The sequence below is a fragment of the Dasypus novemcinctus genome, chromosome 13 (genome assembly GCF_030445035.2).
Source record: "Dasypus novemcinctus isolate mDasNov1 chromosome 13, mDasNov1.1.hap2, whole genome shotgun sequence".
In the NCBI taxonomy this organism is placed as follows: Eukaryota; Metazoa; Chordata; class Mammalia; order Cingulata; family Dasypodidae; genus Dasypus; species Dasypus novemcinctus.
In genome coordinates this window covers 45,979,097-46,005,700 of record NC_080685.1, presented here as the reverse complement: position 1 = coordinate 46,005,700, position 26,604 = coordinate 45,979,097, and the positions used below count along the sequence as shown (strand labels likewise).

Genomic DNA, 26,604 nt, shown 5'->3' with positions numbered 1-26,604 from the left:
TGAGTGTGTCCCTTTTTTAATCAGGAAATGGAGAGCATTCCTCTACCTTGAAGACTTCTTCTATCTTACTGGTCAGAAGTCGCACAGAAGAAGCTCTTGGCAAGTGGGTGTATTTTCGTGGGCTCATTTATTGCTGCACATCAAATCAAGTTTCTGTTGATTAGGAAGAAGGGGAGAATGGATATTGGCTGGATAATGAATAGTGTCTGTCATGTCTGCTGCTGCTGCAAAAAAAACCTCCTCAAGGCAAGAAATGCTCAGTGTGCTAAGGTTTCCAGTGTGCCATTGTTTATTCATACATTCATTTATTTATCAAATATTTATTGGGCACCGATTGTGTGCCAGGTACCGTTCTAGGTGCTGACCAAAAATTTTACAGATCAAAATGACAGACCCAAAATTCCTTGCCCTCATGGAACCTACAGTCTTGTGAAGGAGAAAGACATTAACAGGATAATTAACAAGACATTAATAAATAAGTACTATATATATACATGATAAGGAGAAAACGTAAAGGAGGGAATAGGGCCACAGAGTGTCGGAGGGGGTCATGAAATGTTAGGTTGTGGGGTGGGTAGACTGAAAGGCTTTGCGAAAAGGTGACGTAAGTTAAGACCTAAAGGAAGCTAGAGAGCAACCCACAAAGATAGCTAGTGTAAGGGCATTCTAGGCAGAGGGAAAAGTGCAAAGGCTCTGTGATGGGAGTATGCCTGATATGTCTGAGGAATACTGAGGAGGCAAGGGTGATTGAAATGGAAGGAAGAAAACGTAATATTTATATGAGGTTGGAGTGGTACCGAGGAGCCAGATCATGTAGAGAGCTGAAGGTTAAGATAAGAACGTTAGGCTTGTTCTGAGTGAGATGGGAATCCCTTTGAGGTTTTGAGTAGAGGACTGGGTAGAGGCATTGGAAGACCTACAGAATGTAAGGACTTTGGGGACTCTGGGTGGGGGAGAAGCCTGAGCAGGTGGATCAGAAAAAAGGAATGGTCCTAAGATAATGAACTGGAACAGGTCCAGCGAACAAACTACCTGTTGAGTAGAGGACTGTCTTGTTCTGACCTTTGTTTTAACAGGCTTGCCCTAGTTGCTGTGTTGAGAATGGAGAAAGGGGCAGAAGCAGGTAGACTGGTGAGGAAGATATTTTAATGATCCAGGGAAGATATTAATGTAGTCTGGACTAGAGGGGTGGCAATGTAGACAGTAAGACCACATTCTAGATATTTCAAAGGGAGAGCCAGTAGATTTGCTTTTGGACCAGATATGAGATGGGAAAGTGAGGAGTCAGGAGTGACTCCAAAGTTTGGGGCCTTGAGCGACTGGAAGGATGGAGGTACCATAGCATGGTGAAGAACGTGGAAGGAACAGGGTTGAGAAGGGAAAGATTCAAAGTCCGGTTTGGGACATGTTAGGCTTGAGACACCTATGACATCCAAGTGGAGATGTTGCATAGTCCATTGGATATACAAGTCCAGAGCTCTGGGGAGTGACATTTGCTTTCCTCTGCTTAGGCAGGGCCTCTCAACCAGACTGTTGGTTCAGTTGCTTTTTGAATCACCACAGCCACTTCTGGCAGCATTACCAGGTAGACTTGGAATGACCTTGGGCAGTTCTGACCTGGTCTGACCCAGCTTTACCTTTGGCATTTGGTGGGATTCCCATTCCAGGCAGGATGGCTGTGGGCCAGTGTCTGTGGAGGCCAACTTGAGCCTGCCCCGGAAAAGCTGGAATTTCTGTCCTTCTCCCAGAAGGAAGGGCAATAATGTGGTCTGTGGCTAGAGTGTCCAGTGGCCTGGCAAAGGCAAGAAATCCACCTTTCGTGGAACTGTAGAAGTTATGTGTATAATGAGGGCTTGCTCTCCACCTTCATGTCACTAAAGCCTCCCAACATAGCTGTGGTAAGATCAAAGCTGCTTTTTCTTTCCGTTTCCTGAAGTGCTTTTCTCTTGGGGCCTAAACCTTTTCCCTAAGTGGGTGGTCTTCGTCATGAGTTCGGCTGGTTGTTGGTGGGTTTTCTGGGAGGCTGAAATGGACCCTTCGCTGTCCTTCTTGAGTGGGGAACAGGAGGGGGCGATGGCAGCTCTTGATATTGCTGGTGGAAGCCTGGGAGAGAAGCTGTGGCCCTTTTAAAAAATTCAGCTAATCTTCTGTGTCTAAGAGTCCAACTCTGCTCAGTACTGAGTGTTCCTCATGTTCTTGAACATGCCACAACAAACACCACAAACAGAGGTGATTAACAAAGAGTGGAGTTTTGTTTTCTGTGTAATCTGGGGTGCCCCATCTGCTGAAGTAGGTGCAGCACAAGTCATGGATTTATTAGGCAGGCTCAGCCTTGGAAGTAACTGCTGTACTGGTCCCTCATGAGAAAGAATTCATGTCCAAAATGGCCTTAGTTTCTTTATCTGTTACAGGAGGAGATTAGACCAATGTTTTCTAAGGTTCTTCTCATTTCTAACAGTTTGTGGGCGAGAGCTGTGAAGATTGCTGGCTTCATTCATTTCATGATTCTCCAAACCCTGGGTGGGAGAGAAGTTCAAGAGAATGTGTCCTGGTACATTTTTTTGTGTTATTCCCAAACCTCAATTCTCTTCCCCCTTCATCCCCACATTTGTTTCTCTCTTTCAATAGAGTTATTAGACCAGTAGGCCAATAAAATATCGTAGCCTTACTAAATCTTTATTTATTCATTCCGCAAACAGGGAGAATGTTCCAAGTAGAGAACAGGCATAAGCAAAAGCAGATTGGAATTATAACAGTGATTTTTTTTTTTCTTTTAAAGAGGAACAGATGGGTGCACATGGCACAACTGGCTGGACTAGAGAGTACATGAAGGGGTTGGTGGGAGAGAAGTCTGGAAGGTAGATAAAGCCAGACCATGTAGAATCCCATCTGCTATGGCGAGTAGATGGGTTGAAGGTAGACTCGCAGCAATAGGACCAAGTTGTGGACTACCTACTACTACCTACTGTTCTCTTGATGTAGTCACTTAACTTTTCTGGGCCCTAGTTTCCCCATTTTATTTATTTATTTAGCAGATTGCTTATGTGGTGCCAAATATTAACTCATTGACTCTTCCCAACAACCCTTTGAGGTAGGTACTCCCGTTATCCCCATCTTACACTGGGAAAGCTGATGCCCAAAGAGGTTAGCAACACAGCAAGGTCGCAGCTCTGGAGTGGAATTTGAATGCATGCTCTCTGGTTCTGTAACTGGATTTTGACAAGGTTTTTGACTGTGCTGCAGAAATGAATTTCAAAAGCACATCGGGTTAGTTTGGCCAGTAATTTATTAATGTAGGGAGGGGAGAGAAATGGAGAAAATAATAGATCATAGGTCCCAGGTAGAGAAAAAGGGGCTGAAGAGTGATAAAGAGGCCTGATTTATAGATTGTAGATTATAAATGCCCAAGTTTTACTTGTGTATTGATGCAGGCTGGGGCCAAGAAGCCAGAATAAGGCCTGGGACAGGGCAAAGGCAGGAGAGAGCAAGAGAGAGCAAAAAGCCTTTGTGCTTGCTTTTTATTTTTATTTTTTTTTTAAAGATTTATTTTTATTTATTTAATTCCCCTCCCCTCCCCTCCCCTCCCCCGGTTGTCTGTTTTCTATGTCTTTTTGCTGCCTCTTGTTTCTTTGTCCGCTTCTGTTGTCGTCAGCGGCACAGGAAGTGTGGGCGGCGCCATTCCTCCGCAGGCTGCTCCCTCCTTCGCGCTGGGTGGCTCTCCTTATGGGTGCACTCCTTGCGCATGGGGCTCCCCTACGCGGGGGACACCCCTGTGTAGCAGGGCACTCCTTGCGCGCATCAGCACTGCGCATGGGCCAGCTCCACACAGGTCAAGGAGGCCCGGGGCTTGAACCGCGGACCTCCCATGTGGTGGACCTCCCATGTGGTAGACGGACGCCCTAACCACTGGGCCAAAGTCCGTTTCCCCTGTGCTTGCTTTTAAAACCATTAATTATTCCGCCCCTTTGCTAATGGCATGGGAGGGGTTCCAGCTGTTTGCTGTTTTGATTGATTACCCCACCCATCAATCCCCCAGAAGGGCCCAATGATAAGTCCCCTAAAGAATATCCGGAACTTCTGGCTTCTAGAGGAAATCTCATTCTGAATTGGATTTCTCGTGGAGTCTTCCAGCAGCCATCTTGTGGTTATTGATGTACATGTGGACTTCTTGCCAGGTCCCAGCTCCATCTTTTGAGTCCCTATCTTACTAGCCTGCTTTAGTTCCAGTGTCCAGGCATGCTCTTAACCATTATGTTATGCTGCCTCTCTAAAATGGGAAGCAGAGTAGTTTCTACCTGTAAACATTATTCAAAAGATCAAATGTTTATGACGTATACAAAATGAGGTGATGTATATAAAGTTACTTTGTATGTTGCATACTTTTTGGCAAATACTAATGATTATTAGTTAATAATAATCGAGTAATACTGTGGAAATGAGTAAAATTCTCAGGGGTGTAGGGGGGAAGGAATGTATTAAGGACTGAAGTTTGGGGAATGTGTATGCTGACTCAATGCTGATACCTGTGTGGGCACGGTCAGAGTCAGTGGCAGAATCTGGAAAAGAGCCCATGCCTCCAGACTTCCAGTTACCCTTCCAGAAGGATGCTGTGAAGAGTAGTGAGGTGCTCAAGTGGATAATGTACATGCAGAGAGGATCAAAGCCAGATCTCCTTCTACTGGCAAAGTAAGAATTCAGGTAGTAACCATAGGTCATTTGCTGTTCTACTTTTCCTTTTCATGTCAGAGCTCAGACCTGGTCCATATGTTAAATGATAGGCTTTGATTAAGGAGCTTACTAGATTTGTGGTGCCCTAGTGGGAAGAACAATGAAATCTTGGACATTGTAGTAGACTCCAGGTTGATTGGTGAGTGGATCCCTCTGGGAGGGCAGAGGCCAAGTCCTTGTGCTGTCCATCTTTGGGAACAACTTTCACATGAGTGCCAGGGAAGGCTGGTGAGTGGGAGGGAGCCGTGGCACCTGGCCAAAGCCCCATGCGGAGACCCAGGGATCCTGTGATCCCTTTCTGGCTTTCAACACATTATGTGGCCTGATTTGAGGATGAGGTTGATTCTCTTTATTTCACGTGCCTTAAGTGTAAAACAAGGTGGTTATTAGAACCTTCTTCCCCACCGGCACACTGTGCCAGTTGCTGATTGGTTGTGCACAAAGTACCTTGAGGTGCTGAGATGAAGAGCCCCTGAAGGTGTGGCCAAAATAGTATCACAGTGACCTCACCTGGGCTTGTTTGAAGTAGTGTTTAGGAATATTTTCTTGCCCTGGAGGGTTGCTTACTCAAATATCTTATGTGCTTACCTGTTGGCATTTGATTTCCTTAGAAGAGGGAATCTAATGGTCCCAGCTTTTCAGGCTTCTAATCTCTTCATAAAAATTTGTTTCAATAGGTTGTGGGGCACATGGAGGTAGCCCCAGGGCAGGCTGTGGAGGAGAAAATGAACCCCTACCTAACTTGGATGTACTTAAGGATGTCAGAAGAGTCTAATTCCAAAAGAAACTACTTTTTGCAGAACAGACTTCTGGAGTGGACAGGTGTGTCTTGCCCTGTCCAGCAAGAGTCCTGCCTCCTTCTGACTACTGCGGACCTCACAGTAGCCGCTTGAGCTTGGACTGTTATGTGTAGGCTCTCAGACTGATCCTTCGGTGGCCTGGTTTCTAAGAGGCATTGTGGTGGTGGGGGACGTCTCCTTTTCCTTGCACTGACTTGCAGACTGGGACACGGATCTTCTGATCCCAAAGAGACTAGGGTGAAAAGCTTCTGTATGCTTCCAGGTGAGGAGAGTCCACATACAAGGCAGGAGAGGGCATAGCCTGCTTTCAAGAAGGAGGCTGTAGGCAAGCAGAGCTGTGCCTGCACAGTCAGTCTAAGAGGGAAGCTCCTGGTACCAGTGTCCAGAGAGGTGGAGTGTTGACATGTTGTGTGCATCTAGTCACAGCTGCACACAAACACCTTTCTAAGACCAAGATGTATCAGAATATTAGTCAGAATTCTTTAAATGGCAACTGACAGAAACCCAGCCAAATTAGCAAAAGTGAGGGCGAAAATTCACTGATTCATGTAACTGAGAAGAACAAAAAGATTCAGGTGCTCAAATCATTTCATCAGCATTTGTGGGTTCACTTGTGTTCCCTCGCTTTCTCGTTTGCTCGCCTTTATGGCTGATAAGCTTTCTCCACGGTGTTAAAGGTAGATGCTTTTCCTCCAACAGCCCCAGCCACAGACCTGGGCCTGGGGTCCTGTGACCATCCCTGGACCAGTCACTGTGACCAACTGGTCAGCCCTGGATCAAGAGCTGACCCCTGGAGCTGGGAGTGACATTGACTTCACCCAGAACACATGGCTTGAAAATAAAAAGGAATGATGGTTTCCTAAAGTAAATTCACCAACATGCAACGAGGGCTCACTGAGTGCCAGACACTGTTCTAGACATTTTAGACAAACTCATTATTTAGTCCTCACAATAACACTATGAGGAAGGTAATATTCATTTTATAGATAAGGAAACAGAAGTCAACTTATTTACTAAGAGCTAATTTACTCAAACCCAGGCAGTTGGGTTGCTTTAGAGCCTGTATACTTAACCAGCATGCCATGTCATCTTTCTAACAAATGCAGATGTCAGAAACATGAGCAGGGAAAAAAGAAGTCCATTATAAGTCGATCAAAATGAGAGTATCAGGTAAAAATATAAGAGGTTAGAGTATACACTACCCAGATTTATACAACAAAAAAAGTGATATTTGATTTGATAAGTGCTCCTCTGGAGGAAATCACCTTGAGAAAACCCACCCTTGCAAGTGCCCTTGCAACTCAAAGCATCTCTGGACTTATTTCTTGGGAATTACCATGCAATTCAGTTTACCACTATAGATGACCAGTCTCAGTGTCCTATAGTGTTGCTTTTTTTTTAAATCAAACTGATATTGATCATTAACTTGAGCGACAAGGTTTGGCTTTGAATGACTTGAAGCTGTTGCCAATAGTCAGTCGAATCCAGCAGATGATTCACTGCTGCCGGGAATGTTCCAGGAAAACCGAAGGCAGTTCCAAGAGAGAAGTGACTACCATCCATTGAGCTGCGGCAGTAAAGGCGAGTTGACTTTCAGCCTTCCCTGGTAACTTGTCAGAGAGGGGTAGCCTTCTTTCTCAGGAATGGTTTCTGATACTTGTATTAAACCTCAATTGTGTTACTGCCTAGTGGTTTCTTGGAGGAGCAGCACAGGGTCAGGGCAGAAGGCAGTGAGTGTGGGAGTTCTGAAACACCTTTGCATCTGGCAACAGAACTGCCCCAGAGAGCTGTAATGTGAGTCACACTTGAATTTGCTTCCATTCAATGGGCCCTGGCTTGTCAGGCCCTGGGTAAGCTGGCTGCCTGCCAGGAAGCCTCTGCTGGCTGGGGCATTCCAAACCCCCTCTCTTCTTGTTCTTTAAAGGTGCGCCCGAGGGGATCTGCTGCAACTTGGGCCTTGCCCCCTCCAGGCCTCCTGGCAGAGCCTGGGATTTTGGCTTTCCCTGGGTGGGCAGCTCTTTGACCCACATTCCTCCTCTTCCTCTTGGGGACAGTTGGACCAGAGGACCTCCAGGACAGCATCCAACTCTGGGTTTTCTGATTCTGCAGTTCACTAGTGTGCCTGCTAATTGGGCCGCTGGAGAGGAATGAGGTCAAGAAGTACTTTATTCCACTCCCTACCCTCTCCCATCTCCTGGATTGGAAGTTTTGCATCTTATTTTTATCCTTTTAGTGGTTACCTTTATAATGTTAAAAACATCTTTAGCTTACTAATGCCAAAGTTTTGAAGCTAGTCATTCGTCAACAAATAAGTCAAGTACCTGCTGTGTGTCAGGCACTTGTCCAGATGGTGGGGAAACAACTGTAATTAAAGTCTCTGCCCAGAGTACACTCTAACTTAGAATATTTTCCTTCAGTCATGCCTTGAAGAGCTTCCATTTTGCTTAGTGTTTTAGTTTTAGCTCGTTTTTAAAGTCCTCAAATTAGCCATTTTCATGTGTGTTGTTGATATTTTACTTTTTAAATTTAAATTTCAGTGTTTTTAGTTCTTATTTAGATTTTCTCCGTATTTACCAATTTCTTTTCTAACTGTTGGCTCTTGTACCCTAACCCTTATCTCTGTATTCAGTTTCCTTCTTCATGAAAGATATCTTTAAATAGGTCATTCAATGAGGGGTCATTAGTCAATTTTCAGGCTTTGTCTTAGAAGTATATGTGGTCCTCTCTCCTCAGTGATATTATATAACTTTAGGACAACAGTTCTTTTTTTCCTTAGGACTTTGAAGATATTATTCCACTGTTTTCTAGCTTCTGTGTTTTTCCTTTGAAGAGTCTGCTGTTTATCTAATAGTTATTCCTTTACAGACAAATTTGCTTTTATTACTTTCTCTGCATTCTTAGTTCTTGCCATTTGTATTAAGATGTGCCTTGGTATAAACTTATTTTGACTTAGTCTTAGAACCTGATGTGCTCTTTTAGTCTGGGCACTCATATGTTCTTAATTATAGAAAATGTTTAACAATACCTTTTAAAATAGTATACCAATTCCAGTGCAGGATTTTGGAATGTTTTGGCTTAAGTAACAGAAAACCCAACTCAAAATAGCTTAAAAATAATTTTTAAAAAATGTATTACTTCATGTAACTAGAAGCCAGGAGGAAGGTGACTTCAAGATTTGTCAACTCATCAATTCAAGGATCCACCTTTTCTTCTTTGCTATGTTCAGCATGTTGGTCCAGCACCCTCAGTGTCTCAAGATGATTGCTGCAGTTTGAGACTCTCTTTGTTGTTAGGGCCGTTAAGAAGAGGGATTTCTCTTCCTAGTTTCTGTTTGAGATCCTAGGAACTTCTCCCATACTTCTCTTTCCTCTTTGCCAGAATTGCAAAGAGAAAGGGAACGCAATGATTGACTTAGAACAGTAAGGATCTAGATCTCAGAACTCTAGGGAAAGGATCAACCCTTTCTCATTAATTTGGGGGAAGGTTGGACACCAGAACAAAGTCAGAAGTCAGCCAGTAAGGAAATAAACTGGGAATGGGTGCTGGGTAGGCACTCACCAGTGTCTGCTACCACCATTCTCTCTGCTCTTTTTTCCTTCCATTTCTGTTGAACATATGTTGGACTTTCTCATCCTGTCCTTCATGTATCTTGAATTTTATTTCATATTTTCAATTTCCTAATCTTTCCAACTGCATTCTGGGTAATTTCCTTAGACCTATCTTTATGTTTGTATTGAATAATGAATTCATCCTGATACCTCCAATAACTAACACTACATGGTTCTTCCTCTCCTTCCTCTATTCCATATTTTCTTTATCTCCTCTCCCATAGTAAGAACCTTGGTTACCAACATCAATAGTTTCCTCTGTGTCTCTACACTGGAAATAGTTGAGAATTACAATACCGTTACCAACATCTAACCTGCTAAGTAAATTTAGTAGCTCTTTTGTTCTTAGAATATATACCATTAAGAGTATGCAAAGTACTGTGTTTATAAGCTAATTAATTCATTTTTCTGTATGGTTATATTATCATTTGATATAGTTAAGATTATTTTTTTCTGTTTGCATTCAATTTTAAACTGTGCTCTTTTCATTTGATTTAGCTTTACTTTTGGACTGTGTAAAATGTTTACATGGTTCAAAGGTTAAAGCCATAAAAAATACTTAGAGAAATTATACTTCCTATCTTAGTTTCTGGTTTATTTTCTCTGTGTTTCTTTTTCATAAATAATTAAATATATTTTTTATGTATGTATGTGTATATGTGGATTCCTATTTTCACTTCCAAATTATTTTTTTACAACTAATGCCTCTATGAATAAAATGGCCTTGTCCATCTATTATTTAATATTATGAACTTGTGCCTTCAGGATAACTACCTAGAAATAGAATTGCTGGGTCAAAGGGTAAATGTATACATAGTTTTGTTAGCTATTGCCAAATTTGCCTCCATAGCTGTGTACCATTTTGCATTCCCACTTAGAGTATAGGAGAGTGCCTGTTTTCCCACAGCCTTGCCAGTAGAGAATGCTGTCAAACTTTTGAAATTTTGCTTTTCTGAAAGGAAAGAAATGGTATTTCACTATGGCTTTAGTGTGTATTTCTCTTATCTTGAAAGAAATTGAGCATCTTTTCATATGTTTAAGTAACACTGGTATATCTTTTTTTTTTTTCCTCTCCCCATCACCCCCAACCCCCCTGTTGTCTACTCTCTGTGTCCATTCACTGTATATTCTTCTGTGACAACTTCTATCTTATCAGTGGCACTGGGAATCTGTGTCTCTTTTTTGTTGCATCATCTTGCTGTGTCAGCTCTCTGTGTGTGTGGCGCCATTCTTGGGCAGGCTGCACTTTCTTTCGCATGGGCGGCTTTCCTTACAGGGCGCACCCCTTGTACATGGGTCTCCCTTATGCAGGGACACCCCTGCATGGCAGGGCACTCCTTGCGGCATCAGCACTGCACGTGGGCCAGCTCCACACGGGTCAAGGAGGCCCAGGGTTTGAACCGTGGACCTCCCATGTGGTAGACGGACGCCCTATCCATTGGGCCAAGTCCGCTTCCCTGGTATATCTTTTTTTGTGAATTTTTTTTTACCCATTCTTCTATGTCCTTTTTCATCTTTTTTCTCTCAGGTTTTAGGAGTTCTTCATAAATTAAGATGATTTGTTCCTTATCTGTGATATAAATTGTAAATATTTTCTCCAAGTTTGCCATTTGTCTGACTGACTCAAAGTCCATTTTCTTAAGTACCAAGTTATATTATATAAATGGCTGTTCAGTTAACTCAAGAATAATATGCTTATATAGAAATTTTATTCAGAGATACCAATGAATAATTTACTTATAAAAGTTAACAAAAACTAGTACTCGCCAAATAAAGACAAAAACCAGAAATAACCTTGCAAAGACAGACACAGAAGGCATTCTTATAAAGTACATTCATGGCACAATGCTGGAATAACTTATATGTATTGCATGACTGACTCAGAATTCAGAATATTTTAGCAGCCTGGAAATATGAGCCAAAATGCACAGAATAAAATTTAATAGAAATAATGTCTTACACTTAAGCTTAAAAACATTCATTTAATAAGTTCAAAATTGGGGAACACCTGCCTTCACAGAAATGCATATATATATAAACTTGGAATTTTAGTTGACCACATATTTATATGAGCTCAACAAGATAATACAGTTGCCAAAAGGAGGCAGTCTTTTTTTTTTTTTAATTTTTAAATTTTTTTTAGAATGCAGTCTTAGAGTGAATAGTAGAAGGAGGGAATTGCCTTTTAGGGTTTGATACCCAGTGGACCATATCTACATTGATATGTCTAGTTTTGAGGACCCCACATCAAGATGGTCATAGCACACATGAGCAGGTTCAAAGCAAGGAGGCTGAATTAGTGCAGTGTATGGAAACCGTAGAGTAAAAAAGGATCAGGAACTGATATAATCTGGAGAAGGGAAAACAAGTCCTGTTTTGAAGTATTTGAAGGCTGTCAAGTGGAAGAGGGAGCAGAATTATTTGGTGCTGCTCAACAGAGCAGGCCTATGATTGGGGTTCTTATGTACAGCACAGTTGGGCTCACTGTAAAGGGAAGCTTTCTGATCAGCATTTAGGATTTCCCATATAGGGAAGAGCCGCCTTCTCACCCCACAAGTTCCCCATGGCCAAAGGTGTTTGGAGGGGACGGGTCACCAGAATGGTGCGGGGAAGGTTTTCCTGCCACGTGTAGGCGATTTAGGCACTGGGTTTTTGTCTTCTGGCTCATAGAAAGCCGTCTTTCCTTCCTCGCTGGCGTCCTCTGTGAGGAATAAGAGCAGGTGGGGAAGTGATCTGTGGGATTTTTTTGGCTGACTAATGTAGACTAGAAATTTTGGAGAAACATTAGTCTGAAGGATTTAATGTTAAAATGTGTCAACTTTGAATTTTAGCCAAAATCTCGAGCCAGTTTTTTGCAAGCGGGAACTGCACCTTATTGAGAATGGTGACTGCGGGCCAAGATCTCAAACTGGGCCTCCATTTACCCATTTATAATTAGTCTTTGGATCCTTGCCCTCCCTCACCGTGTCTGATGAGAGCAATAGTGGTGCCTCTGAATGAGTTGTACTTGATTAAGCCCTGCTCTGGAAAGTCAGAATAGTTCCTGTGATCATCTCACAGCTGAAGTTTAACATGCATGTGCATTGCCTGGGGATTGGGGTTAAAATGCAGATTTTGATTCTGTAAATCAGAGGTGGGGTCTGAGAGTCTGAATCTCCAGTAACCTCCCAGGGGATGCTGGGTAAGGGGCCACAGTGAGTAACAAGGGTCTAAAAGTGGAGTCCACAAAGTGTCCGTCGTGGGAGACGAGTTGAGCTGGCTTGAAAATGCAGATGCCTAGGCAGCCCCTCCGATCTCTGGGATCAGAATCTCTAGTGGTGGAGCCCACGAATCAGCTTTTTGAACTGGTCCTTCTTAAGCTCATGAAAAGTTTTGGACCCCTGACCCTAGGAAAAGGGATTGGGTGCCCTAGAAGGGAAGAAACCTTGTTCCAGGGGACACAGCAAGCCACACACAGAATTGGTGGTAGAAAAGAAGCCCCTTCTGTAGAGCCCGAGGGGGCAAGGCTGGCCAGGACTTGCTGACTAGCTGGGTGACTTTACCCCTCTCAGCCTCCTGATTTTTTTTTTTTTTAAGATCTATTTATTTATTTAATTCCTCCCCTCCCCCGGTTGTCTGTTCTCTGTGTCTATTTGCTGCGTCTTGTTTCTTTGTCCGCTTCTGTTGTCGTCAGCGGCACTGGAAGTGTGAGCGGCGCCATTCCTGGGCAGGCTGCACTTTCTTTCGCGCTGGGCGGCTCTCCTTATGGGGCACACTCCTTGCGCGTGGGGCTCCCCTACGCGGGGGACACCCCTGCGTGGCAGGGCACTCCTTGTGAGCATCAGCACTGCGCATGGGCCAGCTCCACACGGGTCAAGGAGGCCCGGGGTTTGAACCGCGGACCTCCCATGTGGTAGACGGTCGCCCTAACCACTGGGCCAAGTCCGTTTCCCTCAGCCTCCTGATTTGACGGCTCTTCTGTCTCCTCGTCTTGCCTTGTTTTTCCAGTCGTCCAGCATGCGCTGCTCACCCCACGCCGAGGCGCGCTGACCATGAGCCTCAACTCCTCCCTCGGCCACGGGAAGGAGCTGAGGAACCTCACTGAGGAGGTGGGCGGTGCAGGGGGCGTCATCGTCACCGAGTTCATTGCCATCATCATCATCACCATTTTTGTCTGCCTGGGCAACCTGGTCGTCGTGGTCACCTTGTACAAGAAGTCCTACCTCCTCACCCTCAGCAACAAGTTCGTCTTCAGCCTGACCCTGTCCAACTTCCTGCTGTCCGTTCTGGTGCTGCCATTCGTGGTGACCAGCTCCATTCGCAGGGAATGGATCTTCGGTGTGGTCTGGTGCAACTTCTCCGCCCTGCTCTACCTGCTCATCAGCTCCGCCAGCATGCTCACCCTCGGGGTCATTGCCATCGACCGGTAAGCTTCCCTCAGCGTGACGGTGTGGAGAACTGGGGAGTGTGTGTGAGGGGCACCTGAGACGTCATCTAGGCCAGGGACTTTCAGACTCTCAGTTCTTGGGTGAGTGTCAGGGCCTTCTGCCAGGGAGGGGGAGAGGGCTGAGCTCTGCCGTTTCCATCCCTCCAACCAGAGCTCCTCCACTGTGATCTGACCTGCATTGTGTAGAACGGCTTTTGTTTTTTTAAAGATGTTCCATTGCTTAAAAAAATGTTTTAGAAGCTTCCAATTCTCAGTTTACAGTTGAACAAACAGAAGCTGAGGAAGGTGAAGTATCTGAGTATAGGCATCAGGTCTGGATCTTCCAGTGCTCTTCTCTTTCTTTCCCAACATGCTGCCTGCTCTGTGTTGCTTTGGTTTTCGCCAGAACTTGAATGATGGAGCCCAAATAAAACACCCTTGCTTCTCCCTAGTGAAGGTGCATTAGGAGGGAAGACAACACAGGGAATAAAGCTGGTGGCACCTGGGAGAGACTGTGCATCCTTTAAAATATCTGGGCTGCTTCTTCCCTCCGGGAAGCTGGCTGAAATTGTAAGAAGTGGCATTCCTGATGTCCCTCATCTATATCTAGGGGATTTTTTTAGATTCCTGCATCGTACTGTCAGATTTAGTTGCTGAAGCCTCACAGGCTTTTGTGGCTGGTGTCCAAGCTGAGTATTCATCTGGTTGGTTAGGATTGTGCCGATGGTTACTTTATTCATCAAGGGCTGGTCTTCGTGAGGGCGGGGGACAGCTTCTTCTTTTTTTTTTCAAATTCTACCCAATTTATTGATTTTTAAAAAAATATTACATTAAAAAAATATGAGGTCCCCATTCACCCCCACCGCCCCCACCCCATCACTCCCCCCACAGTAACACTCCCCCCCATCATCCTGACACATCCATTGCATCTGGTGAGTACATCTCCGGGCATCGCTACACCCCATGGCCTGTGGTCCACACCATAGCCCACACTCTCCCACGTTCCATCCAGTGGGCCCTGGGAGGACATACAGTGTCCGGCAATTGTCCCTGCAGCACCACCCCGGACAACTCCAAGGGGGACAGCTTGTGCCCTGTGACTTACCAGAAATTGGAGACGGGGAGCTAGCAATGAAGTCAGAAAGGACACAGAGTAGTCCATCAGGAATATTGTCCTGCAGGGAGCCCTCAAACTCCTTTGGACCATCAGTTGGTCAGCTGATTGTGGTAGCTGGATTGTCCGTCTGGAGCATGGGCCTCAGCGAGGAGCTTCTGAAGGAATATTCCTTGTGTTCCTTGTCCTCAGTCACACCCAGCCCAAGACTGGAATCTTGCTGGCTCCCTGTGGCTCAGTGGTCAATGTAGAATGAATGAAATAATCGGTCAAAACTAATCAGTTAACCTCTTTAAAATATTGTTTTTTCCCCAGTGATAAAAGTAAAACAGAAAATACTAAGGATGAAATAAATGCCCATAATTATACCAATCAGAAGCAACTGCTGTTCATGCTTTTAGGATATTTGCCTCCAGTGTTGTTTATTTGCATATCGTCCTTTTTTTATTAGGCTCATTGCACATAGGGTTTTGTGACCTGCTTTTTTCACATAACAAGTGGTCTTGAACATTTTCTCACGCCTACAAATGTTCTTTGAGAACATGAGTTTTAAAGGTCAGGTGGCTTTCCTTGCTATGGATGTACTATAATTTATTTTTATAGTTCCCTATTATTGGACATTAATAATGTCCAATAGGTGGTTGGTGGTTTCAAATAACTTACTATTACAAATAGCACTTGAGGAACATTACTGCTTTGGAATTGCTGTGTTTTCAGTAAGAATAAGGACAGTTTCAAGATTCTTGAGATCTAAAAGGCAGTTTGCTCTTCAGAAGGTTGTACACATTACTCTAGCAGCCATTTCTCAGTATCTTGCCAAGACTATTTATATTTTTAAAAGTAATTGAAATTTTGTTGGCTGTGGGAAGGAATAGGCTCTTATTGTTGTTTTAAATCCTGTTTTAGAAATCATTTGATTTTTGAATATCCCTTCCTGGTTCCTGAGTCCTGTGGATCATGGAGTGTGGATAAACCCCTCAAGGGCAGAGATGGGGGGCTGGTCTTTAAGTGCCTCTCACAGAGCTAGCTATGTGTGGATGCTGGTAAATGGTGCTAGCCATCGGTTGCGTCTCAAAGAGGCTGTAAATTGTTTGTATCTGGGATCTAGATAAGCCAGCATGAGATTTTTCACCAGCAAGCATGACAAATCCGGAAATCTTGTCATCAAAATGCACCATCTAAGGGAGAGTTTCCCACTTTCTGTGCCTTATTCTTTCGTATTGGAAACCTTTGTTAAATGTCTACTCTATGAAAGACCCTATGCTAAATCCTTAGGAGGGCAGGCTCAAGCCAGACCAGAACACAGACCCTGCTCACCAAGAGGCTGGCATGTGAGCGCTGATGTTGAGACAAAGCCAAAAAGCAGCCATAGACAGCGCTCTCGCTCTCTCTCTCTCTCTCTCACATACACACAGTGATTGTCACTTCTGATGGGCAGAGGAGAGGATGCTTCAGGGAAAGGTGGCATTTGAGCTAAGTCCTAAACAGTGAGGAGGATCTCACGTGTATGTAAGAGGAGGAAATGGCCCTCCGGACTCGAGGACCAGCCTCCATGTATTCATTTATTTAGTATAAACTGTATTGACGACCTTGACACTGTGGTTGTCGCTAGGAGTGTAGAGGTGAAAAAGATGACCAGATGCTAAGAAATTCACAGTGCAGAAGAGATAGACAGATGGTCAGATAATACGAGGACCTTGTGATAAGTCTATGATGCCAGTGTGTATAAGGCCCTTGGGAATGCAGAGGAGGCAGCAAGACAGAAGTTGGTGAAAATGCCTGGGGAATGTGCTGTAGGGCACGGCGCCTGACACAGCTGGAGTCCACCAGAAAGGGCGGGAGATGGGATTTGAGTGAGCAAACTGGCACCAGATTCATCCCTTCAGCCCAGGCAGTGCCAGCCTTGCCCCACAGAGTCACCCAGTGACAAAGCCGTTTGTCAAGAAAGGACTCCTGTCTCACTGTCATGGCAAGTTATCCAGGCCTGGCTATCTTTAGAAAATATTTTATTTCCTCCCGCAAGCAAAACAAGATGGATTCACAGTTGTTTGGTGACTACAATATGTAGACTCCTATAAGATTTGGTGTCTTCACATATTTTAACGGCGGATGAAATTTATTTTTGGTTATTGGTCATTCATGCGGCTTAAAAACAAATTGACTGGACCAGCTAATTTGATCATGTTCTTAGCAAAGATCCCATATGACCAGATATTTATACACTGCTTCCCTTGCTTCCTTAATCCCAGGGAATTAGTTTCACATGATGTTAGTAAGTTTAGTGGTCACATATTCCGTTCTCTAGTTTGGAAACATAAAGATGGAATTTGTTTGTGTGTGTGGGGTGTGTGTGTGTGTGTATGAGAGAGAGAGAAAAATAGAGAAAGAGAGAGAAAGGGAAAAAAGAAAGTAGTAAGTGAAGAAGAGAGAAGTAGAGTGGAGAGAGGGGAATAGAGGAAAGAGATGAGAGCATTGTTAAGGAAGTAGAAAAAAGAAGAAGAAAAATATGGCAGAGGTCATCAGCTTACTTAAAATGTGTCACATGCCAGGCACTGCATTACGCCTTTTTTGAACATTAATCTCAGCGAATCCTAACAACCCTACTAGCCCCCATTTTACCAATGAGCAAAGTGAACTTCTGAGGCCCTCGGTGTACTTGACAAAAGTCACACACTGGCAGTAGGTAACTTCCCCCAGTTCTGAGGTGCCAGAGCCTGGGCCTCATCATGCAATACCGTAAAGGCAGTGCTGCCAGTCGAGCCCAACAACCAGGTAGCTTAGCTCAGGGTTTCTCACCTTTTGCGTGATTGACATTTTGAACTGGATAATTCTTCATTGTGGGAGACTGCCCTGTGCATTGTAGGATGTTTAGCAGCATCCTGGACCTCTACTTCCTAAATACCACTAGCTCCCTCCTACTTTTGACAACCCAAAATGTCTCTAAACACAGTCAGATCTCCCAGGGGGACAGAATTCCCCCCGGTTGAGAACCCTAGCTAAAGTAATCAAACTGGCTGGACAGATGAGCCAAAAGACTTCAGCTTGTAGTCCTGTGAAGAGAGAGCAAAGGAGAATATAAAAAGAATAGCTGACTGGAGGGAAATTCACCATTTAACTTACAACAGGCCTGGGGAATGGATGTACCTCAAGTGGTTGAGCGTCTGCTTCCCATGCATGAGGTATGGGATTCGATCCCCAGTACCTCCTGAAAAAAACAACAGAACAACAAACCAACTCTCCTTGGGGAGCGATGTAGCTCAGTGGTTGAGCGCCTGCTTCCCATGTTCCTATCCTGGGTTCAATCCCTGGTACCTCCTAAAAAAAACATTACAGTGCAGCCAAGTGGAAAAAGGGCCAGCTGGGGATGGTCCTTAGACCTATGAAGAGTTTTGCTACGGATAAGTCAGTAAGATGGTTGGCTCTAGCTGAGCTGTGAAGCTGCTAGAACACTGGATCCGTTTAAAATATTTCTCATATTTTCATGCCACACTGTGGTGAATGTAACTCTAGTTGTGAAAAGAGCGTTTTGATAAAAGACAGTAGTCCAGAATTGTGGGCCAGCTAGTCATGGGAAGAGGAGCATTGGTGCTTTTAGGAGGCTGTTCAACCAAAGTCCACCCTGAGGTAGCTACAGCGGCTTCTGTTTTGTTCGTGGTTGAAAACAGGTTGTTAGCAAAGTACCTGGTCTTGTGGCAAGAAAGCTGAGCACCTGGAACCCCTGAGAGCATTAAACTTTTCAAAGTTACGCGTGACATCACGAAAGCCTTTTAGGGGACCAAGAGATCGTGCCTGGGCTCACATCTAAAAATGAATTGTTAGAGGAAAGATCAAGAGTCTCAGCAGACAGTTAAAAGCACAGAGACTGCAAAAGAACTCTTTTGGCCTGTATTAACGCACACAGAAATAGGGAGTTGCTTTTGTTCTCTGTTTTCCTTTGAACCTTCAACTAGGGCCTTAAAGAGACCAAAGTTTTAAAAATGGGGTTTTCAATCTGTGGTTGAGAAAACATAACCCCAGTTTTTTGTAGGGAGATGTGGGAATATTCCATATTTTGACTGAGGTATGGATTTGTGCTTCTCAATGTATATACCTTTTACCAATGAAAACCAAAAGGAACTAAAAATAAAGCCAGCACTAGAGGGCATGGACATGTGTGGCAGCTCACCCCTCAGGAGCCAGTTCCCAGCGCCCCTGTCTGTGTGTCCCGATAGGACAGAGGCACTGGGTCAGCTGCCCCAGGACTCTGCTGGGATAAACCACTCTCATGTACATTGAAACTACCCACACCAGAATCTTAGCCAGTGAGTGATATAAATACCACTTGTTACAGGAAAGGAGAAGTTTTAGCATAAAATAATTGTAATATTGAGAACTTTGTGTTGAGAATAGTCAGAAGGATGTCTTGCAGAGGACAGCTTGTTAATCATAATGATCGTTTTTATGACCCTGGAGCAGGGACCAGGCCTGGCCTCCCACGTGCAGCTGTACTCTCTGACCTAAGATGTCTGAGGTTGGGGCACCTGTGCATTCTTTTAAAGGGGTGGAGAGAAGATGAAAAGTGAAGGAAGCCTTTCTGGGCATGCCCTGTAATCGCACCCTGGCACACTTCCCTCTGTCTCAGCGTCACTTGGCAAGGAGAAGGAGACCACCGTAATGGCTTGGCTCGTTCTGGGGCTTTGAGAGGACCCAGTGGCCCTGGTGGGTCATGGCGGTGGTGCAGGAGCGTGAACGCTGAGGAGATTCTGTGACCATGGAGGAAGGGGAGAGGTGATGGACAGGCCTTTGAAAGGGGAGACTTATATCAGGCTGGATTAGTCAGCCAAAGGGGTGCTGATGCAAAATACCAAAAAATTGGTTGGTTTTTATAAAGGGTATTTATTTGGGGTTGGAGCTTACAGATACCAGGCCATGAAGCATAAGTTACTTCCCTTACCAAAGTTTTTGCCATGTGTTGGAGCAAGATGGCTGCCAACGTCTGCCAGGGTTCAGGCTTCCTGGGTTCCTCTCTTCTCAGGGCTTGCTTCTTTCTCCTCACAACCAAGCTCCTCTGTGTGCTTACTTCCGGGGCTCCAGCTCAAGACTCCAGCATCAAAACTCCAGCATCAGAAAGCTCCAGCTCTGTCCTTTGCCATGCCTTTTGTCTTTGAGTCCCCACCCACCAAAGGGCAGGGACACAAAGCCCTACTGCCGTGGCCCAATGAAAGCCCTAATCATTACTTAATCACACCCAGGTGCAGACCAGTTTACAAACATAATCCAGTATCTATTTTTGGAATTCATAAATATATCAAAGTGCTACTCAGGCCTTTTGCACACTCTTTCTCTTTTCGTCCTTGGAGCAGACCTGTGATGCAGGTACTATGATCCCATATTAGAGATGAAGGAGCTGAAGCGCTGAGAGGTTAGGTCAGTGACCCAGGGTCACACAGCCAGGCAAGAGCAGAGCCACCACCTGAACCCAGGGATCTCCCACTCCAAAGACGGGCTTCTCCCACTGGCCTCATGGCCGTTGTGAGAGGCAGACTAGGGTAATAGTGAGGCGCTACCCCGGGTCGTCATGCACTGTGCTGTAATCCACACCAAAACGGGGCGAGCCTCTGCTCGGGGCACACGCCCCGGAACTCCCTCTTTCCAGGCTAGATGGTGGCCTCGCGTGCAGCCCTAGACCTGAGCAGCCCCGGGCTCACCCCGGATTAGGAAGACCCTGAAAAAGGGTGTGGTCCGAGGAGGCAGCCTCTCGGAGAGTCTGCCCAGTCAGCCCGCGGCTGCTCAGGCCCGGGGCCCCCGTCCTAAGCCGCTGGTGCCCAGGGGTGACCTGAAGAGGACCAGTGGAGGCGGCAGCTTGGCAGGGGGTGTGTGAGGTCCGGAGCCACAGTCTCTTTGTACACCCTGCCTGGCACCCCTGTCTTTCCACTCGGGGCCCTCAGGACAATGTCCTGGTCATTTAAACACGGATGAAGAGCCCGTGTGGGCGGGTGGTGATTTACGCTCAGCCCCACGGTTAGCCAGGCTGGCCAGGCGCTGCGGGCCTGGGGCTCGGCTCCCCTGCGTGGCTTCACGTCTCACCCCACCTGGAACTCCACCCTCGGCCGCTGGGCCCGTGCTCCCTTCCATGTTGACGCCTCACCAGCGCCAGCCCAGCTTTCTGCCCAGGCTGGTCCTGGGCCAGCGCCTCCTGGTGTTTTACATCTGTGTGTCACCTCCTCCGGGAAGCCTGCCTTCACCTCCGGTCTAGATCAGGTGTCCTGCCAGTTTGACTCAGCAGCACCCTAGGCCTGCCTCCTTCAGAGCAGAGTGGAGGGGTCAAGAGCCGTCTCCTGCTCTGTGGACTCTGGAGCAACGTGGTTTCTGAGGAATTCCTAGGCATGTGCCCCGGGAACCGTAGAGTCAGACTGGCTGGGCTTATAGCTGGTTTCTTCTGCCTATCAGGGCGGGTTATTTAACTGTTGTCTGTTTTCATTCCCTCTCCTGGAAAATGAGGCTGGCAGTGGTACCCACTGCTTAAAGTTGTTGCGAGGAGTCAATGTAGCCCTTACTGCCCCAGGCTCTCACAGCCTGCTAACATGTCTATCTTCCCTCAGGTCTCACCTGTATTCCCAGTATCTAGCACAGCGATTGGCACACAGCAGGCCCTCAGTAAATGTTCATTGACTGGATGAACCCATTGCCTTTAGACATGATTCTGGTTCTCACTGATCCCCTGAAAACTGATCTCAATGGATTAATATCAGCAATAGCAGAGGTGATCTGGCCTAATCGTGCAGATGCCTGAAGACTAGCTACATCCCCAGTTATGGGTGTGCCCTCGCAGGGCGACTTGGAAACAGGACTGCCTGAGCTCTGTGTTCTTCCCAACCTGCAGCCCATCCTTGATGAAGAGTCCTACAGAACCGTGAATGCAGTACGGTGTATGGCTTGTCTGGGGAGAGGTGGAGATGCTGCTTTTAGAAGCACTGTGCCCATGGCTGAGTCGGACAAGAGAAATTCAGCAGCACTCCCTCACCAGAAGGCAGTGGGTGCCCATCCCTGGTTAGTGCTCACTCCCTTTTGACTTCTCTCTTCTCTCTTCCTTCCATCCCTTCTCTAGCTACTATGCCGTCCTCTACCCCATGGTGTACCCCATGAAGATCACGGGGAACCGGGCGGTCATGGCCCTCGTCTACATCTGGCTTCACTCGCTCGTTGGCTGCCTGCCACCCTTGTTTGGTTGGTCCTCGGTGGAATTTGACGAGTTCAAGTGGATGTGTGTGGCTGCCTGGCACCGGGAGCCTGGCTACACAGCCTTCTGGCAGATCTGGTGTGCCCTGTTGCCCTTCGTGGTCATGCTGGTGTGCTATGGCTTCATCTTCCGCGTGGCCAGGGTCAAGGCCCGCAAGGTGCACTGTGGCTCTGTGGTCATCGTCGAGGAGGATGCACAGAGGAGTGGGAGGAAAAATTCGAGCACCTCCACCTCGTCCTCAGGCAGCAGGAGGAGCACCTTCCAGGGTGTGGTCTACTCGGCCAACCAGTGCAAAGCCCTCATCACCATTCTGGTGGTCATCGGTGCCTTCATGGTCACCTGGGGCCCCTACATGGTCGTCATCACCTCCGAGGCCCTCTGGGGGAAGAACTATGTCTCCCCGACCCTGGAGACGTGGGCCACGTGGCTCTCCTTCACCAGTGCCATCTGCCACCCCCTCATCTATGGACTCTGGAACAAGACAGTTCGCAAGGAGCTACTGGGCATGTGCTTTGGGGACCGATATTACCGGGAGCCTTTTGTTCAGCGACAGAGGACGTCCAGGCTCTTCAGCATTTCCAACAGGATCACAGGTAACAGGGGCACTTGTCAGGAAAGGGACACCCACCCCGAAGGTAGGCGTAGCGTACAGTCCTGTCAGCTGCTCTGACGTGTGGTTGGGTGGGTTTTCAGACTGACAGAGGCTTAGGGTTCAAAGCACAGGTTTCCGTGGAGAAAGAACATCCCGGGTGTCCACTGTGATTGTCTAGCAGTTTCCCAGAGTTGAGCAGCTTAAGAGCAAACTGATAAGGAGGCCAGCTTAACCCCCCTAAAGTGCATCCCAAAAGAATTAGGTAGGAGACATCACAATTCAGAAAACTGTTTTTCATTAACCCACCATGATCCACTGGCCTCAGGATTATAGTTATTTCTGTACTAGAGAAAAAAGAATCCTAAGTTTGAACCAGGCTCCCTCTTCTCCATGGCCAACCCTTCCCTTTTAGTGTTCTCTTTTCAGCACTCCCTCTCCATCTCAGCTGCTCATCCAGCCTCTTCCTCTTCCTCAAACATATGCCACCTGGAGCACCTTTCCTCAAAGGTCAGGGTTTCTTCATGTTGTCCCTGGTAATTCAGCGTGAGCCACTGCCAAACCTCAGTCCCCGCCTCCAGTTGAAATAGCTCTGCTTTTCCTGAGTAAGTGCTCCCCCAGCTGATGGCTGATTTGGTGCTAACAGGTTTCTGGAGTCAGTCCCGCCACTGTTGGTCAGACCCAGAGGAATTTCTCTAGTTGGAGGGTAGGTTTGGAAGAGAGATTTTGGCAGCACTTAGCAGATCACACTTGTGAAAGAGCCAGCTCAGTCTGTAGTTCTAACCTCTTGCCTGATGACTTTAGACAAATTGTCAAAGAAAAAACAATTCCTAATTATCATGGATAGTCAGTGGTAGTGAGGATAAAAGATCCTTCCCATGTGGCAATTAAGACAAATCACTGATGTATTTTATGGACTAATCGAGTGTTATTTGAGACAGGAAAGAAGTCTTGGATGTTTCTTTGATCACAGGAGGAAAAACCTCCATAAACCACCGTATTTTAACTACTGACATCCCACCCCCTGCTACTTGCAGGCCCATGTTTCCAAGTATGAGTTGGGGGCCAGGAGTACATTCAGGGTTTGGTTTCATTCCAGTGATGAATTTACTTGTTCAGAGTCTGTAAAATCGCTCATCTTCTAGGCAAAAAATAGTAGATGTTTTCTATTTCAAATGAAGTTAAGAATGAGGGAGAAAATGAGGAAATAGAATGGAAGAGAAGAGAACAGATAGAACAAAAAGAAACATCTGCTTTTTGGGCTGAGATTGTCTGTAAGTCACTTGTGATTATCCTAGGAAGAGTCCATGAGGCTTTGGGAACAGGCAGAAAAACACCAGCTGTGGTTTGAGTTGGCAAGACCACAGCAGCTGGCAGTCTCATCCTCATTTAGGGAGAAGCAGGCTTGTGGGATACTTTTGCGTTGAAGAGCTTGTGGGATGATAGGTTCCGAGTTGTCAGCATTCCCCAGGGATGGAATCTGTTTCATCTTCCCTAAAGGTCCTGGTCCCCAGGGGGTCAGCAGTGTCCATAAGAGTCTTGGAAACAAAGCAGAACATGGTGCCCCATCCTGGGTCCACGCCCCACGTTGTTTATTCCAGGAGCAGTGATTGCCTTTCTGTTTAGGAAGGAGAATTCTGGCATTCACCTCTAGTCCCTGGCCCCTCTATATAAGCCAGAGCTGACCAAACCCTGGTCTCTAATGCCCTCTTTGTGCATGACATTGATCTGCAGTCACTTCGTAAACCCAAATCTGCTTCTCCTGCTCATGGGCCATCTCCTTCACCCTCTGAGAACCCACATACTTAGCATTGGCAAGGGGATAAGAAAGGTGATATGATCCATTGCAAAGACAGCAGGAAATGGCTTGGTTTTACTGCTCTCCATTTGTACGGGCCCTTGCAAAGTTTTGGCCAAGTAAATTAGTAAGTGGAATTACAAAGTTGTCTAAACGGTCCTTATGAGCAAATGAAAAGTGGAATTCCACAAATATCTGGAGCTTCCCAGCTGACTCTGTGTTGCCAGGAGTTTTATAGACAAGTTGTCATGTTGTGTATTTCATCTTACATAATACATAACTGACTTCAGGCAAAGCAGTCAATGAATTTTGTTTTTCTCATTGTGTTAGTCCCAAACTGAAGTACAAATGCTCAGAGTTTCCCTGGAGTGCCAGCTTCTACTGAGCTACCAAAATACCTTCTGCTTGTGAGGTCTCCTCATATTCCCATGGGGAGAGATCACTTAGGAATTTAGATCTTAGGCTACCTGCAGGTTGCCAGGCTATGCTACCTCATGGTGCACCAGTCAGCCCTGGAGTGGACATTGACTTCTAGTGCTGCAAGGTGAGCCAGATGCTTATGTTTGGTTTTAGGATGCCAAACCACAAATCCAAAGCTGACAGGTGACTGCATGCAGTCGGAGCAAAGAAGGGGCCTTGAGGAGAACGAGCTCCTCCAGCAGCTCTTCCTTGAGGAGAACCAGCTCCTCCAGCAGCTCTTCCACCAGCAGGTCCTGACCCTTCACTCCAGACAGGGCAGAAGAGTCCAGGCCCCAAGCCCCAGGTCAGACTTGGAAGGTGGCATGGGCAGGGCAGGAGGGCAGCAGCCTCTCCAAACGGAGCTGTCCCTGGGGGCTGGTGAACGAAGCTCCTGTAATGGGGGATGGAAAACGCCGCTTGGATCCTGCTTGGAGGCTTGAGGGAGGAAAGGGCGACTCTGGGGCCTTTGATTTTTCCTGCCTTGCTTTTCCCTGTCAGCCTCCTGGTGGCACTTTGAGGTCTTCCCATGACTTCAAAGGGCCTGCTTCACCACCAGAACCTTGCGGCTCTTCTTTTTGCCTCTAGAAGGCAGTGATAACTCTTCTAGCCTTGGCAGGCTTTTGGAGGGTCACAAAACTGTTCCCTGGGCCAGTCCCTTTTCCTTGATTTTTTTTCCTTTTTATTTGTAAAAGGGTTTGGGCTGGGCTCAGCCCAATAGAAATATTGTGTGTTCATGTGGAAACTCTCAGGGTAAACTGCTCCCACTCTTCATGGAAGACTGGATAAACGCAGAATAGAGAGCGGTCCCCTGGCCGCCCTGTTTCCTGGCCTTTTGGCTGAGCACAGTGCTCTGGCTTGGGTGATCCTCCCACTGGTGGAGACCAGGGCATATTCCTGGCTTTCACCACAGCCCAAGATAAACCCACTTTGCTTCAGTGGATCCCCGCCCCCCACCAGGCTCCAACTCAGGCTTCCTGCCGAGTCATTCAGGTTCTGGCCTTGCTTCTTGGGAATGGAGTTGGGGTGGGGCGGGAATGGTCATGGGCAGGGGAGGTGTTCGGGATCCTATCTGATCCCAAAGAGCACTGTGAGGCCCTTTGCAAAGGTGGATTCCCAAATTTAATGAAACATTTTGTGTGATCTATGTATCTTTTAAAAATAAATAAAAAATATATTATTACAAAAAAATTTTTAATGGAACAGAAGTTCTGAGAGAGGCCTGCTTTGAGCTGTCGTATCCTGCCCTTCATTCCACCATCCTTTCCAGCTTGGCTCCAGGGGAAAAAAAGTATGTTATGTCACGTCGTGCATGCTTGGAAGAATTTGGATAAAACAAAAGAGGGCCTTCTATCGCCGAGTGTATTGTAAGAGAATACAGGGCTGTCTTTATGGGAGGTCATTAAATCTACTAGGCAGTAGATCTTCCTTGGGAGACCTAAGAAGTCTGACTTTTTGTGTGATCATTTCTGGGAGCTCTTTTTGTTGTTGTTGTTGCTATTCCATGTTCCTTTCCTTTTTTGTAGACTCTGGCTCCTTTTTGCATGGATCCATTATTTTCTCAACTTTTAAAAAAGATTTATTTATTTATTTCTCTCCCCTCCCCCCTTGCCCCGGTTGTCTGTTCTCTGTGTCTATTGGCTGCGTATTCTTCTTTGTCCGCTTCTGTTGTTGTCCGCGGCATGGGAATCTGTGTTTGTTTTTCTTGTGGCATCTTGTTGTGTCAGCTCCCCGTGTGTGCGGCGCCATTCCTGGGCAGGCCGCACTTTCTTTCGCGCTGGGTGGCTCTCCTTACAGGGCGTGCTCCTTGCGCGTGGGGCTCCCCTGCATGGGGGACACCCCTGCTTGGCGCGGCACTCCTTGCGCACGTCAGCACTGCGCATGGGC

The 26,604-nt window shown here is 46.3% G+C and overlaps 1 protein-coding gene across 8 annotated transcripts in view; it reads left to right on the top strand.

Annotated features, from left to right (window-relative positions):
• Window positions 1–26,604, top strand: part of GPR161 (G protein-coupled receptor 161) — a 51,177-nt gene that overhangs the window by 11,752 nt on the left and 12,821 nt on the right. For 4 of the 8 annotated variants that reach the window (XM_004464190.5, XM_004464191.5, XM_058310083.2 and 1 more), the window contains exons 2-3: window positions 13,124–13,541; window positions 21,743–22,467. In XM_004464190.5, the coding sequence (XP_004464247.2) occupies window positions 13,124–13,541; window positions 21,743–22,467 (1,143 nt within the window). Of the gene's footprint in view, window positions 1–10,292; window positions 13,542–21,742; window positions 22,468–26,604 lie in introns of all 8 variants that reach the window. The other 4 variants (XM_071207561.1, XM_058310081.2, XM_058310082.2 and 1 more) reach the window with 1 other exon arrangement.